This window comes from Takifugu flavidus, chromosome 3, assembly GCF_003711565.1.
Source record: "Takifugu flavidus isolate HTHZ2018 chromosome 3, ASM371156v2, whole genome shotgun sequence".
Classification (NCBI taxonomy): Eukaryota; Metazoa; Chordata; class Actinopteri; order Tetraodontiformes; family Tetraodontidae; genus Takifugu; species Takifugu flavidus.
This window is the reverse complement of record NC_079522.1, coordinates 4,065,650-4,092,357: the sequence shown is the minus strand read 5'-3', so window position 1 is coordinate 4,092,357 and position 26,708 is coordinate 4,065,650. Positions and strand designations below refer to the sequence as shown.

The 26,708-nt window shown below is 40.6% G+C and overlaps 2 protein-coding genes across 4 annotated transcripts in view; both read left to right on the top strand.

Annotated features, from left to right (window-relative positions):
- fgf11a (fibroblast growth factor 11a) overlaps positions 1-9,429 on the top strand; it is a 66,610-nt gene extending 57,181 nt beyond the window's left edge. For all 3 annotated transcript variants that reach the window (XM_057027910.1, XM_057027909.1, XM_057027911.1), the window contains 2 exons: positions 2,455-2,653; positions 3,470-9,429. In XM_057027910.1, the coding sequence (XP_056883890.1) occupies positions 2,455-2,653; positions 3,470-3,612 (342 nt within the window). In that variant the 3' untranslated portion in view covers positions 3,613-9,429. The remainder of the gene's footprint in view (positions 1-2,454; positions 2,654-3,469) is intronic.
- Positions 9,430-12,923: 3,494 nt separating this feature from the next.
- Positions 12,924-26,329, top strand: chrnb1 (cholinergic receptor, nicotinic, beta 1 (muscle)). The gene is made up of 11 exons (XM_057027935.1): positions 12,924-13,186; positions 14,774-14,907; positions 17,212-17,256; positions 17,759-17,868; positions 18,278-18,386; positions 18,469-18,613; positions 18,689-18,874; positions 19,994-20,217; positions 22,628-22,803; positions 25,129-25,276; positions 25,379-26,329. Exons 1-11 carry the CDS (start codon positions 13,126-13,128, stop codon positions 25,544-25,546), a joined length of 1,506 nt encoding a protein of 501 aa, XP_056883915.1. The 5' UTR covers positions 12,924-13,125; the 3' UTR covers positions 25,547-26,329.
- Positions 26,330-26,708: the final 379 nt, after the last annotated feature.

Genomic DNA, 26,708 nt, shown 5'->3' with positions numbered 1-26,708 from the left:
AGTTGTCTTTGGGGCAAATATCTAACTAGGGAGTTAGCAATTTAGCTTGGTTCTAGCCCATGAAGTGCTTTGTAGGAGGACTGGAGTACTAGTTCTCATTGATAGATGAGCAGCAGAGTTTGGGTGAGCTAAAGTCTGTCAGTCAGTTTCTTTTGGAGTCTTGCAAAAAGTCTCTTGTAGGTTACAAGTATAAAGTCAGCTTCATCATTCAACATAAACATTTTGTCAGAGTTCAGATTTTCAACTTTTTCTGCTATTACCCTATTAATTTTTAACACATAAATTCAGTTCCCACTCAATCCATTTTATACATGTAGCCATTCAGGCAGTTTCTTCCGATTTAGTCAAAAACCCTTTACTTATTTATTTCAGGATCAACTTTAAGTCATGCCTTATATTTCAAACAAAGCCTACACCCATCTCACAGCAAGGAATTCTCTGGTTCTAATTCCAGGTGCCCCGGGCCTTTCTCTGTTCAGCTTGCATGTCTGCTCTGTGTCTCCACAGGTTCTCTCCAAGTGCCCCAGTTTCCTCCCACAGTTCAAAGTCAGGCATTTCAGGAACAGGGCGATTGATGACTCTGACTATCAACCTTAGGTGTGAATAGTTGTTTGTATCTATATGATAGCCCTGTAATGAGCTGTTGACTGGCCAGGGTGTACCCTGCCTTTGCCTAATGCCCCCTATGCCCCCCATTAAGGGATAAAATGTTAGAAGATGGATGGTTGTGCAGAGGTTTGTGTTTCCTGAAAGATTTTTCACTGTGAAGTAAAGCTGCAAGGCTGACATCAGTGTGTGTTTCCAGCAGACCCTACTGGTCATCAGGGGAACTGCAGGGCACAGAGGCTTGACTGCCTTTCAGAGGAGGGGGAGGAAGAGGATCAAAAAGCAGTGCAGGCAGATGCTCGCCTGTCCCTCGAGCATCTTCTGTCTAAATAATGCCTCCCTGTGAATGAATGATGCCTAATAGTGTGTTATTCCATCAAGCGATATTCAGGCTGGCACCCTGAATGTGTGTGTCTGTGTGTGTTTCGGACTACATTCGTTTGGCTTTCACCCAAAAAATACAAACAAGGAGTGATCTAAATTGAAATTAATCTGATTTCCGGTGCGTTTGCTAAGTCACCTAAAGAAAAATGAGGACAGGGCGCATATAAAAATATTCCCACTCTTTGCAAATCCTAGTGACACCACGCATCAAATGGCTTCTGTAAAGAAAATTATCTCCCTCTATCTCGTCCAGAAATGCACATATCAGTGCAATTATTCACATGCTCCACGCCACCACACCACACTGAGTGTGTGTATGGAGTGGAGTGGGGGTGTCAGTGTATGTGCATGCTAAGCATTGAAGTTAACATGTGTCAAGAATTTTGAAAAGTTTGTGTCGAAGTGACCAGAAACTGACATTTTTCTCTTTCTTCTGACATCTATTTCAACAAGAGAATTGGGACTTGAGATGTTGAGCAAGAAAAATGTGCACCAAATTCGAACAAGCCCTACATTCTTTTAGTCAGTGAAATATAAAAATGTCACCTTTGGGAGACATTTTAGGAGGTAGCCACACATCCAGAGAAGAATTAAGGAAAACACCATTAATACTTTGCTGTGTGGAACTGTGTCAGAGATACAATTATAGGTTTGTTAGGACATGCATGGCCGCAAGAGTGAATAGATGCCTAATTAAAGAAGGGGTTTAATGTAGACGGTGTAATTAGCCTGTTTGTGTGCACAATGGGCGCAGACGGGTGTTGAGCTTGTGCGTCAACTGGATGAGTGCAGCAGAGCGAGAGAGAGAGCAAACTCCTTATTCAGGCCTTTTCTGCTTCCTCCTGTCACATCAAGGCTCCAAATCAATCCTGCAAATTGGTTTGTTCCTCAACAAGGTTACCAAATGACAAAGAAGAGCAGTCGAATATGAGATGGGGGGGAATGTCTTATGGTTCGAAATGAGAGGCAGATGGAGGGAAGCGGTGGGGGGATGTCCCCCTGTTGACGTATTGTCTAATGGGGTGAGCATGGGTGCACGTGAAGGCCATGAGGTCCTTAAGCAATGAAAAAGGTGAAGGATCCTGCTGATTGTTGTTCGTTACAGTTATGGTTATGGCAAACTTGCACTAAAACCACTTCATCTGTGTGCGTGTGTGTGTGTGTGTGGTGTGTGTGTGTGTGTGTGTGTTAGAATTGGGTTTAGGTTAGGGGATTAGCTGGGAAAGTTAGGGTTAGGGTAGAGACCTGGGTAATGTATTATGTTTGTCACAAAGGTACACATACAATGTGAACATGCACGTGTTCCTGCCGTGTCTGTGTCTGTGGGTGTGGAGCCATAGCTGTGACCCTGTCACGGTGAAATGTGCACCCATTTCTCCCATTCCAGGCAGCTGTCAGAATGACAGAACACATATATAAATAAGAGAAGAGATAAGATGTTTTCTTCTTGTGTGTGCATTACAGGAACACTTCACGCCGGAGTGTAAGTTCAAGGAGAGCGTGTTCGAGAACTACTACGTCACCTACTCCTCCATCCTGTACAGACAGACCCAGTCGGGTCGGGCGTGGTACATCGGCATCAACAGAGACGGACAGGTCATGAAGGGGAATAGGGTCAAGAAGACGAAGGGGGCTGCACACTTCCTGCCTAAACTCATTGAAGGTATTGATATACATCATCCCCCCATTTTTGGCACCACTTCAATCCCCAATGTCTATCATACACTGAAAAGTCCTCAGATAAACACCATTTCATAATTTTTACCAAAAATTTGAAGTTTGAAGTTTGAATTTGAAGCTCTACAGAATTTCAAGAACCCCATCACCACATTTTACTCTCATGTGTTGAAGGGGGAGGAAGGGCAACACTTTGTTTATATGTCATTTGTTACATTTAAGCCAACCGGAAGTGGGTTATTGTGAACTTGTTGTCATATTATATGATATTAGTCTCATACTTTCTTGGAAATGTGAGGCTAGATTGTAAAATCAGACAAATGCACTTCAATTAGGACACAGTGAACAAGGTTTTCCTCCCATGTGCTTAGCCTTCCAATCTATTTCTTCTAAAGCAAAGGTATAAAAATCAGTGGGAGCTAAAAGGGTAACTAACTCACTGGTGTTTCTGCAGATGGCCACTCATATGTAGAGCGATTGGCTGTCTAGTGCATCAATCATTAATCAAATGTCATAGTGAGGGTGGATTGGCAAATGTGTGATTCGCAATTAATTTAACTGGGCAGCTTTGCTCTAAACCATGGGTGCCCAAATCCAGTTCTCGAGGTCCACAGTCCTACCAATGCGGGATTTATGTCCTGCCAGGTAGACAATACATTTACCTGGAATCCCACTTCACTTGAAGGAATCATTTTCTGCCTGAACTGTGGTCCTCCAGGATTGGATTGTGGTATTCTTGCTTTAAACCCTCACAGATGTATCACCATGAGTCCTCATCCTGTTTAATCTTCTTTCTCAACAGTTGCCATGTACAGGGAGCCCTCTTTACACGACGTTGCTGAGCAGAGCCCACCCAGGAAAACGCCCAAGACCTCTAGTGACTCTCCCGTGCTGCAGAATGGCAAGAAGGACCTTCAATCCAAAACCAAAACCTCTACCTCCTAGCACCTAGAGACGTGGGTGGGAGGACAGGAGGAGGACATGCCAACTCTGCACCAGGGGACACGTGAACAGGGTTTTTTTTAGGGCTTGCACCAATATGTTGCCTGCAACATGGATGTTCAAGAGTAATCACAACACACTGGTGTAAGACCAGAGAGGAGGTCCAAAGGGAAACCCCTTTTCTCCATTACAGACAAGGGGTTTTACCCCTTCGTTCGCACCAGCCCGTCTACCTTCTTAATGAATAACCTCTGATTATCAAAGCCTGAGATATAAAAGCAATAACTCCATGAAGAGGTAAAGACCTGGCATCATATAGCATGTTTTAACCAATAGGGTGGAGATCCCATTATCCGAAATCCATCCAACCAGATATAAAAGCAAGGTTTTCTGGGTTTCGCCCCAACAACAGGTGTGAGGGTCACACCCGTCCTGCAGCACAGATGCTACAGAATAATCCGTGTTTTTATTCCCCAACAGTGTCCCATATTCCTGTTTGCCTGACGTGGAGCCATGCTAATGTGAGACTGCTGCAGAGACCCTCATAGACTTTTTGTTCTGAAGCCATCTGCTCAAGCCACAACTCCTGCGTGCGTCAGCGACTTCCCGAGATGGCCTGGAATGCGCGTCAGACTCACTTTTTTGTGTATGCGCGTGTCGCCATCTTCTTCTCTTCACCCTCAGTGCAATTTGATTAGTTTGTGACATGGACTCAATTTTCCACTCGGTGGCACATTTATCCCTCGCCACCCGTCCACTCTTCGACTCTTTATGGAGTGTGGGGCTGATAAGAATCTTTCTGCCCTTAAATGAGGGGACAAGAGCTCCCTCGACACACACACTCATTACATTGACATTTACTCACTCGTGAAGAAGGTGATGTACTGGGCGCGAGCACCTTTGTGCTCTTATATCCAGTCGAGACAAATTAGCACTCAACACAATGGCATGCATTAATATTCACGTGTTCGGGCAATGTGTGTATGAGGCTGAGAATATCCTGGCTGTTTCTGTTCCAGATTGCATTGCTGTTGCTCTATTTCACCATGGCCAATCATGCAGCTCACAAACCCCGAAGGCCAGCATCCAATCTGAGAATAACTGAATGCAGTATTCTCCGAAAACAGCACGCTAAGTCCACGAACTGAGACTCAATCAGAGCGGTGATGCCAATTAGATGACACGACCTTTAAAATTTATTTTCCTTCCTTATGCCCAAGGGGGCTATTTTTTCCACACAAGAAGGTCCAAACTGCCCTTACTTAAAATCACTTTGGGACAGTTCTGCAAATTGATGTATAAACAGAAGTAGTCATAAAGGTGTTTTTTTTTTTTTGAAATTTCCAACACACTACACTCAATTTTTCCTTCACAATTTTTGCTCTGGGGTCAAAGTTGAGATTCTCTTCATTAATAACTGAATTGGTTCATCATAAAACTTTAATCTAGACCTGCTCTACATGTTTCAGAAGCTCTCAGCTGGCACGATGCTAATTAGATTAGCCCATGCTTGATACATCAATTTAATGTTTTCAACCGTAACTCACCAGTAGACTGAATTTAAATGTGTAGTTTCTGCAAGATACACTGATACGATCTATTGATTTCAGTCATTTGAACTGAACAGAGGACATTGCAGATAAATCCTAGATTTTTGCCTGTGTCTCTAAACCCTGTTTTTTATCTGCCTTCATTGGATCGTTCTAAAAGAGAACCTCCAGTGAAGCCTTGAAACACCCTTTCAATTGGAAGAACAGACACATACATGTGCAAGAGCATTAATCCTGGTTCGTTGTCCTGAAGATCTTAAATGGAAGCAGGGGGCATTCCAAAGCTACGGAGTGACACCTGCAGAGCGATCGAGAAACTGAGATAGAAAGAGAGAGAGAAGCAGAAAAGTAGAAATGAAAAGTTGAGCTAATGTCATCAAATATTAAATTAGAAAGGAGAAGAGAAGAGAACATTTGTAGAATCTGCCCAGTTTGTTTAGGAACTCTTTGTGGGTTTGTTTTGTTTGGGTTTTTTTTTCTGATCAATGTGACTGTTCATGTGCATCTTTCTTTATGCTAACAGTTCAGGCCTGGTAATTATTCCCACCTAATGTTTATTTGGCCTCACCGTGCTCCATTATATAGGTGCTTTTGTGGTACAGAGCAGAATGTGAGGAGTGGTGATGACGAGAGCTGAATGACTTTTAAAGGAGATTTATGGTAATGTGTGTGTTTCCTGCATAATTCTCTGCCCTCCCGTAACCGACGGTTGTAAATAATAACAGCTGGTAACCTGTGCAGAATAAAGGCCAGCTGCTGAGCAAATTGTTCAACAGACTTTGCCTCCTCTCTCCCTGAATGAGGGGGAGAAGAATAAAGAGGTAGCCTGAGACACATATTAGTGAATAGGGAAGGGAACAAATGAGATTGTAACCCGTCAGGCAGAAATCTCAATTATCTTTTGATTTATTTAACAGGAGATTCTTTTAAAACCTCGCTTCAACGCTAAAGACCTTAATTAAACTGTTAAATAGACACTCAGGTTTGCGGCCAGTGGTCCCCACTTGGATTGCCAAATCCAGAACACAGTGTTTGAGTACAATTCACAAAGTAATTACGCAAATATTTAATTAAATCCGTCTTGTGCTTACAAGAGTATAATTAAGACTGACTGAGACTCTGGAGGTATTGTCAAACGAGAGGATAGACGTAGCCCCGGCATCAATGTCTTGTCATTCAAGGGGCTTGGAAATTGACAGTACGATGGTTTCGTTGATATCGGAGTTGACGAAAAACTGTTAAGGAGAGGGCTATCATGATTAAATCCTGTTAAGATACATAAGTGGAACATAATGCAAAAGCATTGCTGAAAGCTTACCTCAAAAAAAACCCAACGATGTAAGTATTTTCTAATATTTGGGCACAGTCGTTTACCTCTGGTATGAAACTGTAGTAGACCGAGAAGCTGCTATTGTCATTGTCAGTGATGTAGTTGTTGATAAAGATCGTGTTTTGGTGTGAACCTCCCCTTTACGGGAACAATTTAGAAGTTTGCTGGATCAGCCCTCCAATCATTACATTACATTTGAGTATTTTCTTTTAGTTTGATCCTGTGAGTTGGATAAGAGATATCAGCATTTTGGACATGGCAACATCTGTTTGCAGTTCAGTAGCAAAAACACAGTATTTTGTGTTTTCTTCTTCTTGCACATCTTAATCCTAATCCACTGCACAATTAAGTGCAGACTGAAAATCACCTCTTAAGGCAACTGTGAAGTGTCAGAAAGCTGTAGCTCACAAGCTGACCTGTACATCAGAAGGGCATGAATTGTGAACATGAAGTGTTAACTTCATGCTAACTGTTCTTGCTTATCATAATCTCAAATTTACGTTCCACCACGAGAGCAATCCAAATATTTGGTTTGAAAAACAAAAAGAGCAGCAGTCAAAAAGATTTGATTTCTTATCTATGGGCTGTTACTGGCCCTTGAGGGCTGATCCATCTGTAAGAGTCATTTGATACATTTTTTTTACCATTTACACGCAGTATTTCTCTGTAGCAACGACTACAACCACATGTGTTTGAAATGAATGCTGTAGATGTATTCCTGTTAAGGGCTTTAGACTGATATATGGCACTTGTTCAAAGGTGTGAAAATGTGTCTACATCATTATTTGCATGTGCATGACTACGTGCGTGTTTATCGTAGATGCGGATCTGCTTTTTTGCAGTGTTAATTTTCCGAAATCCGTCTGGCATCTGGCCTTCAAGCTTCACTCAAAACGAGGAGAGAATATAGACAGATATTATAGATAGATATCTTTCCATATACATAGTATATATAAACATGTATATAAAATTTTAAGAAGAGGGATAAAAGTGGATGGGTGGATGAATAGAGCTGGTAAATGATGTAGCCGCAGGCACATTTCTCTACAGGGTCCCCCTTCCCTCCCATCTTTTCCGCCCTTCTGCTTACCGAGCGAGTTGCGACTGCAACATGGGTCATGTGAGGCCGGAAAGGACTCGGCGGTGGAAACCAGAGAGGGACAGAACACGCTCAGCGTAGCACAGCTGGCTTTGCGCCCCTCTCACTCCCTCTTTAAACTTCCCTTCTGCCAACACAGCTTCCTGTTTCATTCGGCGTTCGGTTATTGCTTTATTAATTTGTTTTGACGCACGTGTTCATTCAGCGTGTGCACGTCCTGGACCTCACACGTGCAATAGTACTCGCCGTCCAGGTACCTTACATCCTGAGAAGAGAGGGAGGAAAGTATTGGCACCGAGGAAGCAGGCGAGGAAAATTAGAAGATGAATCAGAGGCTGAATCGATGAGCACGAGTCCTTGGGCAGAAAGCAATAAACTCCATTAACAAGGCGCAGCCACATTATCTTGGTGGGTGTGGAGGGGGAAAAGGGATTAATATTGATATAGAACCCGACCGTGTGTGTTAGTCAAGCTTTTATTTTCTTTACACTTTTTCCCTGTGTGTTTTTTTTTACTTTTTGAGGTGGAGTCCCTTCACCACATCTGCAATGCAGCAGAAAATACAAAAAGAGAGAGAGCGAAAGAGAGCGAGGGAGGAAGAGAGGGACTCACGTGACAGAAGAGTGACACTGCTGATTTTCTCTCTCACTGGGTTTGCTTTCTTATTTCTTAATAGCTTAAATTTGGCACTGGAGCGTGCTTGCTGCATTAGATAAAGCATCGCACGGGCTGTGTCTTTTAAAATGCGAGTCCACCATCTCCGGACTCATCTGTATTGAAGACGCACGGCTGACACACACACGGGCGCAGATGTGGCTACACGCTGTGACCTTTTCAAACCGATCACTGGGGGGACTTCATCTCTCCAAAGCTAATGCGTCAGCGGTGTTCCCATGCTAAATCACTGTTGTGTAACATGACCTTATCCACATACATATACCATATACGTATTTGTTTTTTTTCGTGACTCGTGATGGAATCATGTGAATTTATCATTATGCTGTTTAAGAATCCTTGTTGCTGGTTTGATGTGTTTTTGTGTATTTCCAAACGTAATTTTCCATTTCTTGCCGTCTGCTCATCCCCCCAAACGTTGTGATTTCTTGTTTTTTAACTGTCCCTTCAATGATCGACTGACCCCTGACCTTTGAGCCCCTAACATGCCTTTAATTGGGCCCAGATGACACGTGGACTCTTCATTCAATGTCTTTGTCTCATGTATAACATGTCCACTTATGTGTGACTTTGTAACTGACCTTTGATGGATTTTTAGGGATTTTTGGGTTTTTTCCATTTTGTTCTTATTACCCGATTTTTGCATGGACAATAAGCTGTCGTGACAAAGTCTTCCAGGAAAGATTTCCAAGGGAACCACCATAATCTTTATTTCCTTGTCTTCCAAATGCAAAAAGAATGCTTAAGTCTTCCAGCTGTCAAAGCCACAAAACACTATTTTTTTAATAGGAACAGAGCAACAACATATACCTATATGAATCGATGTATAAATATATTCATGCAAAGGGAGGGAGGGGGAAACTTTCTACACGCCATCTAAACCCCCGGCTCACCTGGAGAGAAGGACTACAGAGCTCTGTGGGCTCCTGGAGCACAGATGGCTTGGACTAAATGCATGCTCCAATCATTTACTGGACACCTTCAGAGACACAGTCCCCCATATTTACTCTTCAGCCCCTTTAAACCTAATCTGCTCCCTCCGACACTCTATTATCACAAACTTTTGATCTGTATTTATTTCTTAAATACCTTACACAAAAGTCAAAGGGAGATGTATTATTGGATATAAATGAATAAAACAAACTCATATATTTGTATGATTATAACTTGCGTCTGCTCAGTCTCTTGAGTTGTTAATCATTAGACTCCAAAGATGTTTGGACTATCTGACGGCACGTTTTATGGTTCAGATGTGACTTAGTTGGATGAACTGCAGTTTAAGTTACCTTAAATGCACCCACTGGCTATGTGCCACTGCTGAGTAGTATAGCTTGGGGCACTTTTTATAACACAAAACGGGACCGGAGTGCAATCAGCAGTAACGGTTGCTTTGTTTCTGGATTGTCCCCAAAACCATCTCCTAATCTTTGCAATGTTACGTTCAAACTAGAGGCTAAGGAAATGCTATCTGTATAAACGATGTGACCACGTAATCTATTCCCAAGAAAAGACCAAATACAGTGACTCAAACCAAGACATCATGAAGACAACCCTTAAGACCGACTGGTCAGTTTCCCCAAGTTTGATTGATAAGTACAGTTCAGTGTCATCATAGCAATAATAATACATCCTTTCTGGTGCTTACCCAGAGTCAGGTCACAGAGCAGTAGCCTTGGCAGAGAGGCTTCATCTTTCCTCTGCCTCGCAACTTCTCCCACCTATTTAAGGGGTGATCCTGAGGCGCTCCCAGTTCAGCTACTATGCATATGGCATATTTCAATTGCACGAACTTCGGACTGATTTTATGACGCCACTCTAGGTACCTCCCACAAATGGCCATCACAGAAACTTTTAATTAAGACCCTGCTCCAGGGTAGGCACTTAGATTGGCCCTGTAAAACTCCTGGGTAGGACTTAAGGTTTACATGGTGCCAACTGCCTGTCTTGGGTTGTATTTTATAATTATCACGCGTGAGACACAACGATCAGGAGAGCTAAGTGAGAGGAATAGTGCTTGTAAAGTTCATGCCCCCAGTATTTACCAGGAAGTCCTGCGGTGGGAAACACTCATGGTCCCTCGGGAATGAATTGGGTCAAAACATCACCAAGAGTCATCCAAGAGGAATCCTAATCAGATGCTTAAGCGGCCACATGTGGCTCCTCTCAGGGTGGAGGGACACCTACTCTGCTCTGAGACCAAGAGAGACGAAGGAAGGAAACGCATTTTGACTGCTTTTACACATGATCTCATTCTTTTGGTCACTACCCACAGCTGGTGACCATAGGTGAGTAAGTAATGTGAGAGCCACCCGCTGGTATATGGAGATTCTGCTGTATACATTAGAACATATTTGTATCCAAAATAACTGTATTTAGCTACCCAAACCCTAACTCACAATGCACTGCAATGGCAAGACCGTGCCATATCCACTGGTAAGTGAGGCACTTATGTTCCCACAGAGGACCCCCCCAGTCATCTATCGCCATCTCCATCCAATTCTATCCTCTACATTTGTTTCTTGTGGACCACCTAACTTCAAATTCTCTTTTACAATATCCAGAAATCTTCTATTCTATCTTCAAGCGCCTCAAGGAGATAGCAGTACACTTCGAACAAGTATGTTTTAGGCAACAATGGCCACTTTCCCCTTCCTTTCTCTTTGCTTATGTCAGCATTTCTCCTTCAGACTTTGTGGATGAACGTGACTTGTCTGCACACCGCCCTGACCTCAGCCCTCGCTGTCTACATTTGGGATAAACGATCATCACGTTGACCTAAAACAACTGTTCTTGACCTCAAAATGCTCTTGTGGCTGGAGCAAAATCTCAAAAGCCAGCATCTAAATCCAAACAAAAGAGATATTATTCTTCAGTGGTTTGGGTTGGTGCTTTTAATTTGTAAACAAAACAAGGCACATGTTTGCCACTATATTAATATAGCATTAACTCTGGAGCAACATTAAGAACTTTTCTTGGTCCCCATATGTGCTCTACTTACATGCTGTTTTTATTGTTTCAGTTTCTGATAGACCATAACTCTTAAGTATCACAAGCAATCTAATCACTGACCTGCCTTTGCTTGCATCAAATAACGATCATTTATGGTTAGTCTGGAAAAGTTTGCTGAATTTAATCGACTATCAAAAAGGGTTCCAAACTACCCCGTGAGCACATAAAGATGTGACAGTGGCAACGAGCTGTTGGCTATTTAAATTCTATGGTAATTAAATTGGCAGCGGGCCATAAGGCAGTGACGGTGGCTTATAAATTACACTGGCGTGGATGAACGATAAACAATAATGAGTGAAGAGTAGCGTGACGGGAAAAGTTAATGAATATAAGGTGTCTATATACTGCACATACTTTATATATGGCATATACAGTGACAGTACAAATACAAATACAGTGACATAGTTTCTGCAAAGAGTCCAAAAGTCCCAATCCACATTTCTTTGGAATAGCAATTGGATAAATCACAATATCACAAGCATGCCGTGATGAAAAAAGTGTTCATCCTAGTTCTCATGAAAATGGTAATATTTATATATATTTTTTAATTTGGTCCATCTCCCCCACTCTTTTTTTAATAGCCTTGCTAGGTCCCTTTGCACACTGTAGTTTTAAAGATGCTTGCCTGATTTGCTGCACATGCCTGGTGACCCGTGACCCACTCGCAGAGAAGTGATGTCAGATCGGCAGCCCGGATCCATCCGTCTGTCTGTCCGTCCGTCTGTCAACGTATTAGCTATTTTCAATGTAGAACAAGTTCACTGATCCTTTTTTTTTGTTAAATCCATTATCCATAAATTAAATCCATAATTTTCAGATTCTCCCCTGTAAACAAAAGCAGGAGGAACAGCTCATAATGCCATGATCCCTATGAATTGTCAGTAAAATCTATGTTTTACATATTTACATCCAAGTTTCTTTAGCAGCAGTGCAAGAAAGGAAACACATTAAAACAAGTGCAATGCATTTAAACACATTAGGATGAAGTACCTCATCAGATTACCCATGTGACAAAAAAGTTTTATATATGAACACCTTTAGCAGGGCCATAACTGGTAAACTAAAACAAGAAAATCCAAAAGAGAAGGGGAAATAACCTGCATACATACCAAAACAATGAATATTAAAACTATGTATCTGCAGGGATTTTTTTTTTTTGTCATTTTGCTGTCATATTTTCTGTCATTTTGCTGTCCCTTCTCATAGACCTACTTTTGAGGAGGATCAGCCAGTCTGTGCTGTCACTGCCTCATTGTTGAATCACCTGACAAGCATTGACAAGTATGGTGACAAATGCTCAGAAATGACACATGCACACTGTGAAAATCCAGACAGGCCTTGAAGGACGCACAAACTACACCAAAGTAACTTTGAGCATTACCAACACATGGAAGTTGAGAATTGTCCAGGATGCGTAATCTTAAAAGTACCAAAATGATACATCAAGCAAGGGAAACATGAAAAATGAACTCAACGAGAACACAATAAATAAATAAAATGAATAAAACCAAAGTCAAAGCATACCCATATTGTTTGCCTATGGTATTTATTTTTATGTTTTATAAAAGCAAACATTAAATGATTGCAAATCAGGAGGAGGTGAGGGAGGTGGGAGGGTTCAGTAGCAACCACCCACCCCTTCCCATAGATGTAATCGGAGCAGACAGCAGTTGGTGAAGCCGGGCATGACTGACAGACAACAACAGTCTAAACACACCAAGTCACAACTTACACTGAAGAGCTTTGGCTAGCAGCAAAGAGAGTTAAAAAAAACAAGAACTAAACAAAGGGAAGGCAAAGAACTCTGAACCATCAACCAGAGGCCTGTTTAGGTGGGAACCCAGCAGTCCACCATGAAATATCTGCTTCTTCTGCCACTGTCATGCTGCTTATGCAGCTTGATCCCACTGGGAGGTAAGACACAAGTTAGCACTGTAGCAACCTATAAAGTAGAACTGCCACTAACCATTCGCCAAGCATAGAACCAGAGGCTAACATGGAACCTGCTTAGAGTAAGTGCAAACACTGTACTGTTACAATGTGAGGATACTAATAGGCCATGTATAAAGTCTAAAGACAAATGATATACGGCAACTGTTGCTAACAGGCCTATAGGCCCCTGCTAATGCTTAGGTAATATTTACTTTTTGTTACCATTTTCTTTCTTTCACCTTCACAGGCTTAAACTTTATATTAGGAATAAAATCTTCGAATGGAATTATTTTAATTATCTAAAGCATAATTGTAGTGATAGATAATTTGATAAAAGATTTTTTTAAGAGAAAAATGTGTTTTTTGTGCCTGTGTTTCATATCTAAAAAGAAACATGCACTGTGATAATAAAAGATAAGAAACAAAGTAAATCAAAACAGTCATGCCATCAGATACAGTCAAATATATTGATAGTGTCACATCTATTTCTTCAGGCGAATCAATGGCTTTCTTGTTTTACAACTGTTTATTTGATAACCAACCGCAGGTTTCTGGGACAAAACCACTCACTTGGAGATCTGATTGAATGATTCAATTTGATTTTTTTTTTTTTTATTATTATTATTGTCACTCAGTGTGTACATTATTTTAAATCAGAGCAGAAAAGGAGGATTGCTGAAATTCATAAAATGATGTTCCCTTAGTCATCCTTGTACACTTCACATTGCAAGCTAACACATACTGCCCGTACAAGTTTATGGTGGCAAAGAAAACTGGTACTTCTGAACATCAATAGATCAACTTGTAACTTTGGGAGTTAGAAGAGAGAAAGACCAAAAATGAAACAATTGAAGGTCATTGTGAGCCAGATAATTCAGCATTGTCCAAGGGCTACAGATATTTTTAACGAAGATTCAGTAGGCTTTTCTACATACTTTAAGCTTTTATAAGTATCATATAAGCCCTCAAATTCAAACCCAATAAGAAAAATATGTTTGGGAGTCATTTACAGTTGTATAATCAGATTTAACTATAACTTTATAGAGTCTGTTGCTGTGTCAATTATGTCAATGTTGAAGTCATTAAACTAACTTGCCCAACTCATTCATAGTCAAATTCTGTAAATTCCAGATTAGGTCTCCTTCACTCATCACTATCCTCCTATTTGCTCTTCACTCAACTTATTTTTGGGGTTTTATTATTACTTATTTCCTCGGTCATCTAAACTGCCTGATAGGGGGCATAAATGTCAGCCGGACACATCCACCTCTGCTGCGGCCCCTACCACCACATGCCGCCCCTGATGGGTGCATCTGGTTGGGTGATCATTGTCATTTATTCCTGTCAGGGCAGACCCTACAGGGTGCAGAAAATGATGAATTGTGCATCCTCTGAGCTACTGATTGTAAATATTTCCAACCTTACCACAGTCAGGTGGAAACACAACTGTAAATGTTGCTTAATGTAAACATTAGGCTAACCTTGCTGTGAATTACTAAGTTTTGTACACGTAACCAGTATGATTGTACCTACGTTTTTTCTCTCCCCCCTGTTTTTTTTTTAATGCAGGTGCATCTGAGGTGGAGAAGACTCTTATGAAAACTCTCTTTTCAAACTATACGCTAAAAGTGAGGCCAGCCGTCAGCCCCGAGCAGAGGGTGGTGGTCCGTGTGGGTATGATCCTGTCGTCGTTTGTTGGCCTGGTGAGACTCCAGACTCCAAACAATGCATGAGCAGAGTCATGTGCACATCATGACTGTAGCACTGCAACCTATCTATGCTGTAAAAGCAGTGGTTTACACACATATGCCACAATTACTGCTTCCAGAATGTTAAAAATTGAATTTATAGCGTGTTCCCAAATTCACATCTCGAAATGTGGATGGAAGAGGCTTGAACCAAGAGAGCAGACAGAAGTCGTCTATTATAACTTCCAACCGCAGATACATCTTGGAAGTGAACATGCACTCCTGTACTAGTGCCTGTACGTGATTTTTTCCAGTACAACCAGCCATGAACAGTGACCTGACATAGGCCCGTAGCTCCCGACTGACGTGAACAAATTTCATGGCTCATATTCAAATCTATTTGTCCACTCTGGGTTACTGTAGAAACATGGTGGACATTCTAGAACCCAGATCAATATTGATATTAATAGCTTAATCCCAAGTAAAGGAAGAAACAGTGGCGTTGGACTGCTAACATATGCATGGACATGCAAACAACAGACACAATTATTCAGAGAAAGGTGTCAGGGTGCATAAGCTGCCTTCAACAGGTGTCCCAAACATTTAGTGGTTTGGTGCCTTTGCTCAAGGGCACCTTGGCATTGCTCCAGGATTGTTCTCTCCTGCTACATGCACTCTCAAAATTTTGGTCCACCACTAGGACTCAAACCAGCAAGCCTCCTCCTACTATATTAAACAAATCATGTCCATCTGACCAAAGGTCACGTCCTAAAAGTTGGATGTTTACATTTTTTGTAGTATTAGGGAGCCTTTTTTGATCATGCTGGAGCATTTTTTTCTGAACACATTGTGTGATATTGTGTTTTCCCAGAACTAATTAAATTGTCATCCAGAGGTGAGGACAAATGGTTACAGGAAGTGTGGGTAAGCGATAGTGTCTACCCCCTCCCCCGACTCTTCTCAGACAGCTGTCCATGTGACATTCTTCCCAGGGTTTTAAATAGCAAGTTTGATTCAATGAGGCTGTGCCTTCTTAGTAAATACACGGCCACACGCTCACACATGTTCAAGTGTGGATCTTTCCGAAAACAGGGACTGACTTCTGGGTTGATATGGATTTTGCACGCAAACTCGATACTTTCAAACGTATCCACGTGCAAGACTGAAGCTGTAATCCTCCACGGCGGACACCCAGTTTGTTACAGCTGTGGATGTGACAACACAGTGCAGTTTTACATCAAATTAATACTGACATTAATCTGGTTAATGCATCCTTACTGGACTACATCCAAGTTCCCAAAATGTAATTTTCAAACAAAACCTTTCAGGTCAGCCCAGAAAAAAGAATGAGGCAAAAAGCCAAATTGGATGGTTTTGTTAAAAGACAAAAGAAATATGCAGCCACGAATCACTTTGGATTAATCTGGATCAAGGGCAGGTGTATCTTTTTTTGGAACTGATGATACATTCTCTATATACAGATGTAGCCAATTAGAATCAACTTAGCAACACATCAATTTAGTTTCAGCAAACCTGATTAAACAGTGCCAGAACATAAATAAAAATGTTCATCTTAACATTTTGGAATAGTTCAAAATTAATTTAATTAACACATCAAATAGTCCTACACCGTCTAAACGTAATATCACATTACTTGAAAATATATGTTTTAGAACTATATACCAGAATTATTGGTTGTATCTTTTTACATAATTGTCAACATTTTGCTGAAATCACAGACACTGTTAATAGTGACGCATGGTGGACAGCAGCGACCAACACTTTCCGTTAAGGATTTTCATAAGTTTTGTTAACCTTATCCTGGTTCAAGTTTAGGATGCAACAAGAACTAAATCATTGCTTAAAGACTCAAGACACTCTCAAATAAGCTCACCAACCAATTTATAACCATTTGTCAACTTCTCTTAGAGGTATTCATTACTTTTACATGAACAAATAAATTCTGAAAATGTTCAGTTCAGTTAAGAATATAGGCTACTTAAATTCTCTCTTGTAAAGTCAGATTTGTGTTAGGTATGAATGATAATGAAAGGGATTGAGGGTTGGGAGCTTAGTATCTGACTGTAGCAGGCAATAGACAAATTCTTAGCCAAATATCAGGATAATATACAGTGCTTACATGCTTGGAGAAAGGATTTCAGCACATTAACATTAGCAATTCATGGTCAAGTATTATTTTGTTTTGTTTTATTTTTGTCCACACAGAATGTTTGTAAAATGAGGGTAGAAATACTTCAGTTAATGTTGTGCAGGCAACAGTAAATCACTCATCATCCTTTTTCAACATTTCTCTTGCAGAATATGAAAAATGAAGAAATGAGCACAATTGTTGTCATGAATCTGGTAAGTATTCCTTAGAGTTTGATCAATGGAATTCCAGGCATCCTGGGTTTGCACTGGTGTGAATTGTCAGTAACCCAAAAAGTTGCTACACATGAAAGGAAGTTGCTTCGGAAAACCCACAAGGTTCCATATTTACACACATGAATGTGGACATTTTCTCATAATACCAACTGAGGTATCAGCACAACTAAAAGTAAAGGTTTTAGCAGGAAGTCTTTTATTTATTTATTTTTATTATTCACTACCAGCCCTACAATTCTGATTGTTTCTAATACACAGTAAACACTGAACATGATTAAATATGCAGATGATCTTTCTTTATTCATGACTACATGCACAATGAACCCATTCTTTCATCTCATTATAATTGCGAGAAAAGACAAAAATTAAAACATAGTAAGTTCACCAATTTTTGTTTCCCTCTTGCCCTCACACTTTTCATGTCCATGACCTCTGTGTAGCTAATGTTAGCCTAACCACTGCCAACTCTTTCTGAAAACAGGAATGGACAGATTATCGGTTGTCATGGTCACCTAAGCAATATGGTGGCATTGAGGTGTTGCGTATCCCATCGGGGAAGGTTTGGCTGCCTGACATTGTCCTCATTAACAAGTGAGTATGAATATTGTGCTCACAAGGTTTCAAGACAGTCAAGAAATTTTAAGGGAAATAATTTCATTGGTTCAGATTTCATGTAATATTCGATGTGCCTGTTGACCATGAATGGCAGTTTCAGGCATATTCCATTAATTCCTTTTTGCAATAGAAATAAGACAACACAATCAAAAATGCAACTTTAGATTTTTTTCTTTTGTCTCAGAGCAGTAGTATTAATCACTCTGACATTTTAGACCTGATTTTTACATCGGTGTTTTAATACGTACTCATTCTCCAATATGCGATCAGGGTGAATAAAAATGTCAAAATGCAGTATTATGGTTTGACCTTTTTGGAAATGGGCTCATTTCTGAGAAAAAGAAAAAAAAAGAATGCAAAGTAACGGAGAATTTTCTATTTGCAGTAATGACGGAGTATTTCATGTGGCACTGCACGTCCATGTCCAGGTTTACAGTAATGGCAGAGTAACCTGGACTCCCCCTGCTCTCTACTGTAGTTCATGTGGAGTAAAGGTGAACACCAAAATCTGCTTGATTCATCAAATTGTCATTTTAATTTGTAAAATTATCACCATCTACGGTATTTCCTCTATAGGTAGAATATTTCCCCTTTGACTGGCAGAACTGCTCCATGCAGTTCCGCTCCTACACTTACGACTCGACAGAAATAGACGTGCAGTACGCGCTAAACTCGAGAGGACAAGAGATCAGGGAGATCCAGCTGGATGAGGCTTTCACTGGTGCTTGTTATTTATTTAGAAACTCTTAATTTTTATGCACATTTTTACTGTCTTCAATTTATAACATCTCTCCAGAGGGTGGCGAGTGGTACATCAAACACAGGCCAAGCAGGAAGGTCATGTTGGATGATGAGTACGAGGGAATGGTCTTCTACCTGATCATCGAGAGGAAGCCCCTTTACTATGTGTTGAACATCATCCTCCCTTGCATCCTCATCACTATCATTGCCATCTTTAACTTCTATCTACCACCTGATGCTGGTATGCCCATCTATTCCCTAATTGCTGCGGGTGCTTAAGCCTAGATCAGCAATAGGCAACTAGTCGTTGCAAGGGGCAATCTAAAATCTCCACATGCACATTTTAGAAATGAGGGAAGAACTAGGAGTACCTGGATGAAAGACAACGAACAGCACCACCCTGTTGTGCTGCTAAATAATATGTACAAACCAATGATTAACAATGATCACTTGCTAATTTACTGTGATTGAATTTAAAGGGGGAATCAGATGTTTGTCCAATTACCAGCAAGACGGATTCAATTTGAAATTAGATGGTTGCTGTCCAAAGAGAACTGTTGAATTGATATCCTTGGAAAAGAGAATAGTGATAATCTCCCTGAAAATGCATTTAAAACAGATTTCTGTTAATGACCTGTTTACATGGATTAAGTGGGCAGTCTCTTCATAGGTGTGACTGCTGATACAAGTCCAGACTGGTAAAAGAACTCAGATTTAGTAAATCCTTTATTAAATCTTGTAAAGACAAATGATTCATGCAAGCAGTCCAAGGGAGAACGAGAAAAAGAGATGATGAACATCAAGAGACAGAACCAGGCTTAAATAGAAGTTGAGAAGAAATTCCAGTAGGGACAGAATGGCTTTTGTAAATCCACCCAAGTGAAAACTTTCCAGCCTTACTATCTGCTGTTAGCTTGTAAACACAGAGCTAGTGCTGATGTGGTTGTGTAAGGAGTGAATGAGGCCTGTACTTTGAGTGTTCCTCTACGAGCATGTACAACCGTCCCACTCGTCGATATCTCATTACTTACCATTTCGAACCAATCTGAAGTAAACATGGCGCCTGAATGACCTGTGAGTGAACGGAGCTGCTAGGCCGTGCACTATTAGCCACTCAGCTTTACTTAGAGTGGGGGATTAATTTCCTATTAGAGCCATTACACAGACCAGCTGTGGCTAATCTCACTCAGATGAAGGATGAACAAGCTCGCTCCGCCTAAAACTAGATGAGTCGTAACAAGCGGAATTGTCACTTTGTCAATAAGAATGGATATTAAACTCAAGCATCCCCCCAAAAAATAAGATAATATTACAGATGTCATATCTTCCCATGTTGATTTTTTTGCATTTCCCCTTGCAGGAGAAAAGATGGGCCTGTCCATCAATGTGTTGCTCACCCTCACTGTCTTCCTGCTGCTGCTTGCTGATAAGATCCCCGAAACGTCGCTGGGGGTGCCCATCATTGTCAACTACATCATGCTCACCATGATCCTAGTGACATTCTCAGTCATCCTCAGTGTGGTCGTCCTGAATCTGCACCACCGCTCACCAAACACCCATCAGATGCCAATGTGGGTTCGCAAGGTGAGGTCACGACTGCTATTGTTACTATGAATAGCAGTTGTAGAAGTAGTAGTAGTACTAGTAGTAGTATTAGTACAGAAGTATTGTTTATTGAGGTGGGGTTTTTTTAGCTCTTAGCTCAGCAATATGAGAGTATGATATATATAGATAGATAGATAGATATATATATATATATATATAGATAGATAGATAGATAGATAGATAGATAGATAGATAGATAGATAGATAGATAGATAGATAGATAGATAGATAGATAGATAGATAGATAGATATCTCTATGTGTGTGTGTGTGTTGACGTACACACACACACACACACACATATATATATAATTTATAACTTATAAAATTTATAAGATATATAAAACAACATATATAACAACATATAAAACAATGGCCATATATTATGGAGCATTAGCAACACAAATTGTTAAATTCAAATCAGTCCAAAGTTACAATTATAATTTGCACATAATTTTAAGCAGTATCTTTATACTTACCTGGGTTATGTGGTGTAAATGACAAATATCACTCAAGCCAGAGTGTACTTCTAACAGATGAACAAAAGGCAACTATGACAACGGCTGACAACTGACAACTGCGTGAAAAGAAGGAAACGAGCTTTGTTTATGTTATATTATGAATCATTTACAGTAGCTTTTGCCACAGATGTTGACCTTTCAAAGCGTTGCATCACTGGTTATCAGCCAACCGCTTACATCTAAAGAACATAAACTCTTCACCTTATAAGTGGACAAAATGTAAGCCGCTTACCCACAATACATATTTATTCATTCGACACCCAAACTAATTACTACCAATTAAATAACACGGACGATAAAGGTCATAAAGCTAATTGCGAAAAGCAAATAAATGGCAGCAGATTAACTGAGGCTTCGAGGTAATCGATCATAGCATCTTATGGTTGCTTGTTAATGGGTAAGTCACGCTATTTTACATAATTAGAGTGATTTGAAAAATAATTAAAACTTTTATATTAGCCTCCAACATTGTGGTGAACTGTGGTCTGGGCTTAATTAAATAATATAAGTCTTTACAATAATTTGTTGGGTGGAGGCAATGGAGTGTGGTGTTCAAGAAACCCAGTCCTCCAAAAGCCTGGATGTTGTGGTGTGGCGTTAACCTCTATCAGCGGCCCTTTACTCTACATCATGTGCCACTAATTAAAGGCCTGAGCAGCTGATTTGCTGTCATTCACCTCCAACTAAGACAGGTGCTTTGCTGGGTTTAAGCTGCTCAGTGGTGGCAAGAAAGGACATTGCTGCTCCTGCTACTTTTCAGTCTTTCTTTTAAAATTCTATATTGGTAAAATCATTATTTGTTGTATCAGTACTTGCAACAATAGTTACAGGCATTCATTTACTCATAAAAGTGAAACGGTATGAATCAGCAACAAGAAACAATCCTCCAAAGAGTTGATAATGCTCTTTAAATGTATAAATAGGCATCTAAGCAGTGATGTGAGTCGTGTTTATTGAACCTCTAATGAACAAATCCAAACTATTTCAGCTGGGCAAGAACAAATCATTCCCTGACAGGACGATACATTAATGATATTGTAAAAAATGAGTTAAATATTGATTTTCTTCTCTAAGTATTCTTTTATTACAGTTATTTAAACTGTAGTGGTGCAACATTCAAGAAAGATATTTGGCTCTGCCATCGTTCACAACGAGGCCAATTGGCAATCCATTTTGCTTCTCTACCACTCTGCCTGTCTGTTCATCTGTCTGTCCGTCCAGCTAGCTACCTATCTATCAAAAGGACTATTAAAACTATTAAACTATTAAAAAATACACATTCAGACTTATGCGTGTCATGTGTAAATACAATTTTCTTTGGAAAAAAGTGAAAATTAACACTTTTTAAAATTAATGAAACATTAAAACATAAAATTAAAGCAACAGTAGCAGGAAAAACTCCCTTTTAACAGATATAAACCTAGAGCAGGACCAGGCTCACATGGGAGGAGGCCTCTCCTGCTGATGCCCGGCTGGGTAAAGGAGAAGAAGGGGTCCTATGGCAGACTGAGTGTAGAAAAGTGCTGTTTCTGTACTGTAATTTCTGCACATTAAGGCTCTAATTGAGTATTTAGGTTTTTTCTCCCTTTTTCTCTATATTCAAGGACATCTTCATTGCAGACATTGAAAAATGAAATAATTTCTCCTTATTTGATTTTTCCACACTCACTGTTCTCAAAGGTTATCTAAATGTTACGCTCAACATTTTCCACTCAACACAAATATATCCATCATAATAAGCAAACATTTATACAAAATAGATTCAGAAGACCCTGTAAAACAAAATTTTACCCTCATAGACTTTCAGAAAAGTTGACAAACCCAACATTTTCAGGAATACTTCAGTTATTTGTTCTGATTCTCCTCTTAGATCTTCATCCACCTGCTGCCCCCTTACCTGTGCATGATGCGGCCCAAAGTCGAGGCCCCCCTCTATCTGGAGGCCCTGCCCCGCAGGGAGAAAAAGGTCACCACCGTCAGCAAGGTGGCCGATGAATACTTCATCCGCAAGCCCGATATGTCTGTCCTGTTCCCTAAACCCAACAGGTGAGACACAATGTTTAGTCACCAAAGAGTGTTTTCTGCTGGTCTGTACAGCTGCGCTTCAGTGCTGAAGTGTCCTCTGTGAACAAGGATAGAAAATATCAAATGGAACAAGCAAACATAAATGAAGATGTTGCTGATCAAAAAGAATTAACTTGCCCCAACATTTCTTTTCTTTTCATAACTTAAATGTTAATCTGTTGTGGACTATAGAGTAGTAAATTGATATGTACTTTAATATATGTACCTTTTAATATGTACCTTTTCCATAGTGAAGACTGACTCACACAATCACACCTAAAGTAAAATAAGCAATTTGTCACAAAATAAAATGCTCCCGTACAGAACTTTCCTTGAATTAAAATTCCGAGGGTTGAGTTCTGTGTCCTGCTATCCTAGCTGGTGTTTCCCATGTTCCGGGAAGCTTTAGTTGTTTAGTTACTTCTGCACAAAGCTGTGATAAATGTACACTAATATTTGGGCATCAGAAAAAAACAGTTAAACTCTGATCTGTAACCAGTGTGCACAGCAATTCAGTGTCCTTGTTTAGATGAACTTGATGAAAAGGTGTGAGAAGAGACGGCTCAAACAGGCCCTTCTTACCCATCTGGCCGCACTGCTGCTGCTTGATTAAACACCCCCAAATCCTCCATGCAACCTCCCCACCCTTCACCTCCAGAATATGTCAGGAGAAAACTTCCAGTTTTATGATTGCACTTTCTTCCCTCAGCCAAGTCACAGATGCATTCCTGGCATATCTTTTGTAGATGTAGTTTCCCTTTTATCATGCTAAAAGCAATTTATCACATTATAGAGAAGTGCTCTAGCACAGCCCATGAGGCGGTGATGCACCCTTCTGTTAAAAGCAAAAAAAAAAAAAAAAAGATCTACAGCACGTTTCTCTTGTTCTCTTTCACTTGTGGGCTACTCCATCACTCTATCCCCCTCTACTGTCCGTCTTTATATCTGCAGCATATATAACATACAACAGCTGCTCCATTGGTAATAGCGTCATACAAAACATTAAAAGTTATATGTAGCCCCCTGCAGCTGGCTGTCCAATGTCATAGTGCCACAATGCCCTCTACTGGTGGGCTGTCTGACCTGCGGTTTTTGTTTGGGAATTTAATGACTGAGAGGTGATTAATATTTGAGGTGTTTCATCTAATAACAGATGTTCACTGAAAGCAAAGATGAGGCGATGGCAGCGACTCAGAGTGAATATTTTAACAAAAACTTTTCAGAGGAAACTGAATCTGACAGTCCCATTGCACGTGGCAGGTGGACATGCAATTCAGGTGTGCATGTCGCTTTACGTATAACAACCCCTATATATTATCCTTCTCATCCTTATGGAAATGCGTAAATAAAGGCCAGGATTCGTGATTCTAAAAACGACAGCTCTTCTCACACAGGCCTTCAAGCCATCATCTTGCAGAGGTACTTGCACGGCTTCGCCGCTTAAAAGTTGTAGGAGGATTACAGCCGTGTGGCTGACACACTGCAGGAAGCAGCTAATGGAAACATGCTTCACTGCTCAAGGATATTCGCCATGATTAATGCAGCTCGGGAAATCAGAGCAGAAAAGGTTAATGACTAATGAGATACTTCAGTAGACTAGTAGTATAACTTTTGATGCAAATACTGCAAATAAAAATATGCAAAAGATCAAAACAGTAAACATTTGCTACTACTTTTGTGCGGAAAAAAATCAATATGTTTACTTCGCGAGGCACTAATACCCAGCCGGTATTATTAAAGAATTCCAAAACATTGAGTACCCTTAACAAACAGTAGCAAACATTTTCTCAAATCAGGGTCTTAGCATTGGCATTCACAAAATTTTCAGAGAACTCTTTAAGTCCATGACATTGTTCAATTTCTGTCCAAAGCTTTTCACTGGAGGCTAAAGCATTGTTTTTTTCATTTAACACAAGCAACAATTAAACCTAAACGGCGCTGCAAATTTAGAACCATATTCAACATATCGAATTAATGTCATTCTCTAATTCATAGAGAGGATGCCAATACGCTATTAAACTAGAAAAAACAAGCCTCCCCCTAGCATCTCTTTAGCAGCTGGTAGTTGGTAACCTGGGCGACCCCTAATACACACATCATCTCCAGCGCAGAGGCCTCAATCTGGCACAGTGAGCCTGGGGAGCTCCTCTGACCTTCTCTTTCTTCCTCTCTAAATGACAGAACAGTGCACCGGACACCTGCAACAAACAATGCAAAACTCCAGTTTAACAGCTGCTAATTGGCTTTACCACATTCCCACAATAGGAATTTCATGCCTGTGACATTAAGGCGTGTGTTTCTTGGCAGGTTTCACTCCGAAGGCTTGTGCACAGACCTGAGGAAGTTCATCGACGGCCCCAGCTCCTACCTCTCTCTGCCCGAGGAGCTAAAGTCTGCTATCGAAGCTATCACATACATCGCCGAGGCTCTTCAGGCCGAGAAGGACTATGAAGCCGTAAGTTGATATCTTCATTCTTTTCTGAAACAGCTCTATAAATGCTTTCCTTTTCAATTTTCCTCTCCTTCCATTTCATCCGCCCCTTCTGTCTCCTTCCAGCTGAAGAAAGACTGGCAATATGTTGCCATGGTAGTGGACCGCATGTTCCTCTGGATTTTTGTCATCTTCACCACAGTGGGCACTTTGGCCATTTTCGCTGAGGCTAGCTTTAACCGTGCCCCTGCCAACCCCTTCCCCACGACTGCAAAAGACGTTTGGTTTTCGTAGTACCACACAAAATACCAACGCATGCTTCAGAAAACATCGCAATACACTATTATCAGTGTTGAGGCAGGAAAGAAAGGATTTAGCGAACACAGTGGAGGGGGTATTCTGTTCTTTTTGGATGAACGACTAAGTTCACGGCATTTTTGACCTTGCAGAATCTGAAAAACATTCAAATATATCGCTGCAGGTAGGCCTGTGTTTGTGACTGTTTTACATGTATGTGTGCGTTCCTTTCCTCCTTCTGTCCTTCTCGCTGCCATATCACCCCTTTTCCTCTACCTCTCACCAGCCAGTCATCAGCAGTGGGGTCCCTCCATGTGAGTTTGGTCCTACTGAAGGTTTCTTACTGTTAAAAGGCAGTTTTTCTTGCTGTTGTTGCTAGTTTGGAGGGTCAGGCTCCGGGTTTAACTGAAAAACCTAGAGACAATTTTTAACTGTAAGAGATCCTGTATAAATAAAGATAAATTGAACTGCATCGCTACTGGGATGACATCATCACACCATCCCTCCCTCCTTAATCATACTGCTGAGTGGAACATCCATCTTTTTTTATTTCCCCAGGATAGTCCTAAATGCAGAAAGCTTTGGATAAAATCAATGTGCATCAGCTGATAACCCATAGATTAATTAGATTAAGTGCACATAATAAGCCAAGCAAGGCTAACAAAACAAGGATTAAAAATTAGCAAAACAATAGATGTTAATATTTGCATGAACTACACTTTACAAAGAAATGTAATTGTACCAATTATTGTGTATAGAATAAATACATAAATCTACCTAGTGGTTGTTGCTTCCACTGTTTTTGGGATATGTTATCCTCAAAAAGTCTTTGGGTCTAATATCGGATATTCATAAACCGTGTTCACACATAAACACCGTGACCAGCTGTGCGCTTCTCACTTCCACCGCATCAGAACGGACCAGGGCATCTTCGTGCTTTGCTGACTTTTCTGCATGCCATTAATCCCCTTTGTATTTCCAGCTATGCTTTATGTGTGCGCAGGATATTCTTAAACAGGAGTGCATGCCAACCCCCGTGCACCGGCTGCTGCTGCGGCCCAGTGGAATTCTTATTATTCCAGAGACCTGCTGCCTTTTAATATGCAGCTTTCATCAGGCCCCGCTCACGCATGCATGACATTCTCTTTAATTTGCGTGG

Coding starts and splice junctions, on each gene's coding strand:
- chrnb1 (XM_057027935.1), top strand. CDS start 13,126: ATGAAATATCTGCTTCTTCTGCCACTGTCATGCTGCTTATGCAGCTTG. Junction 18,387..18,468: donor GTAGTTCATGTGGAGTAAAG/GTGAACACCAAA, acceptor TTTCCTCTATAG/GTAGAATATTTCCCCTTTGA. Junction 18,875..19,993: donor CTATCTACCACCTGATGCTG/GTATGCCCATCT, acceptor TTCCCCTTGCAG/GAGAAAAGATGGGCCTGTCC.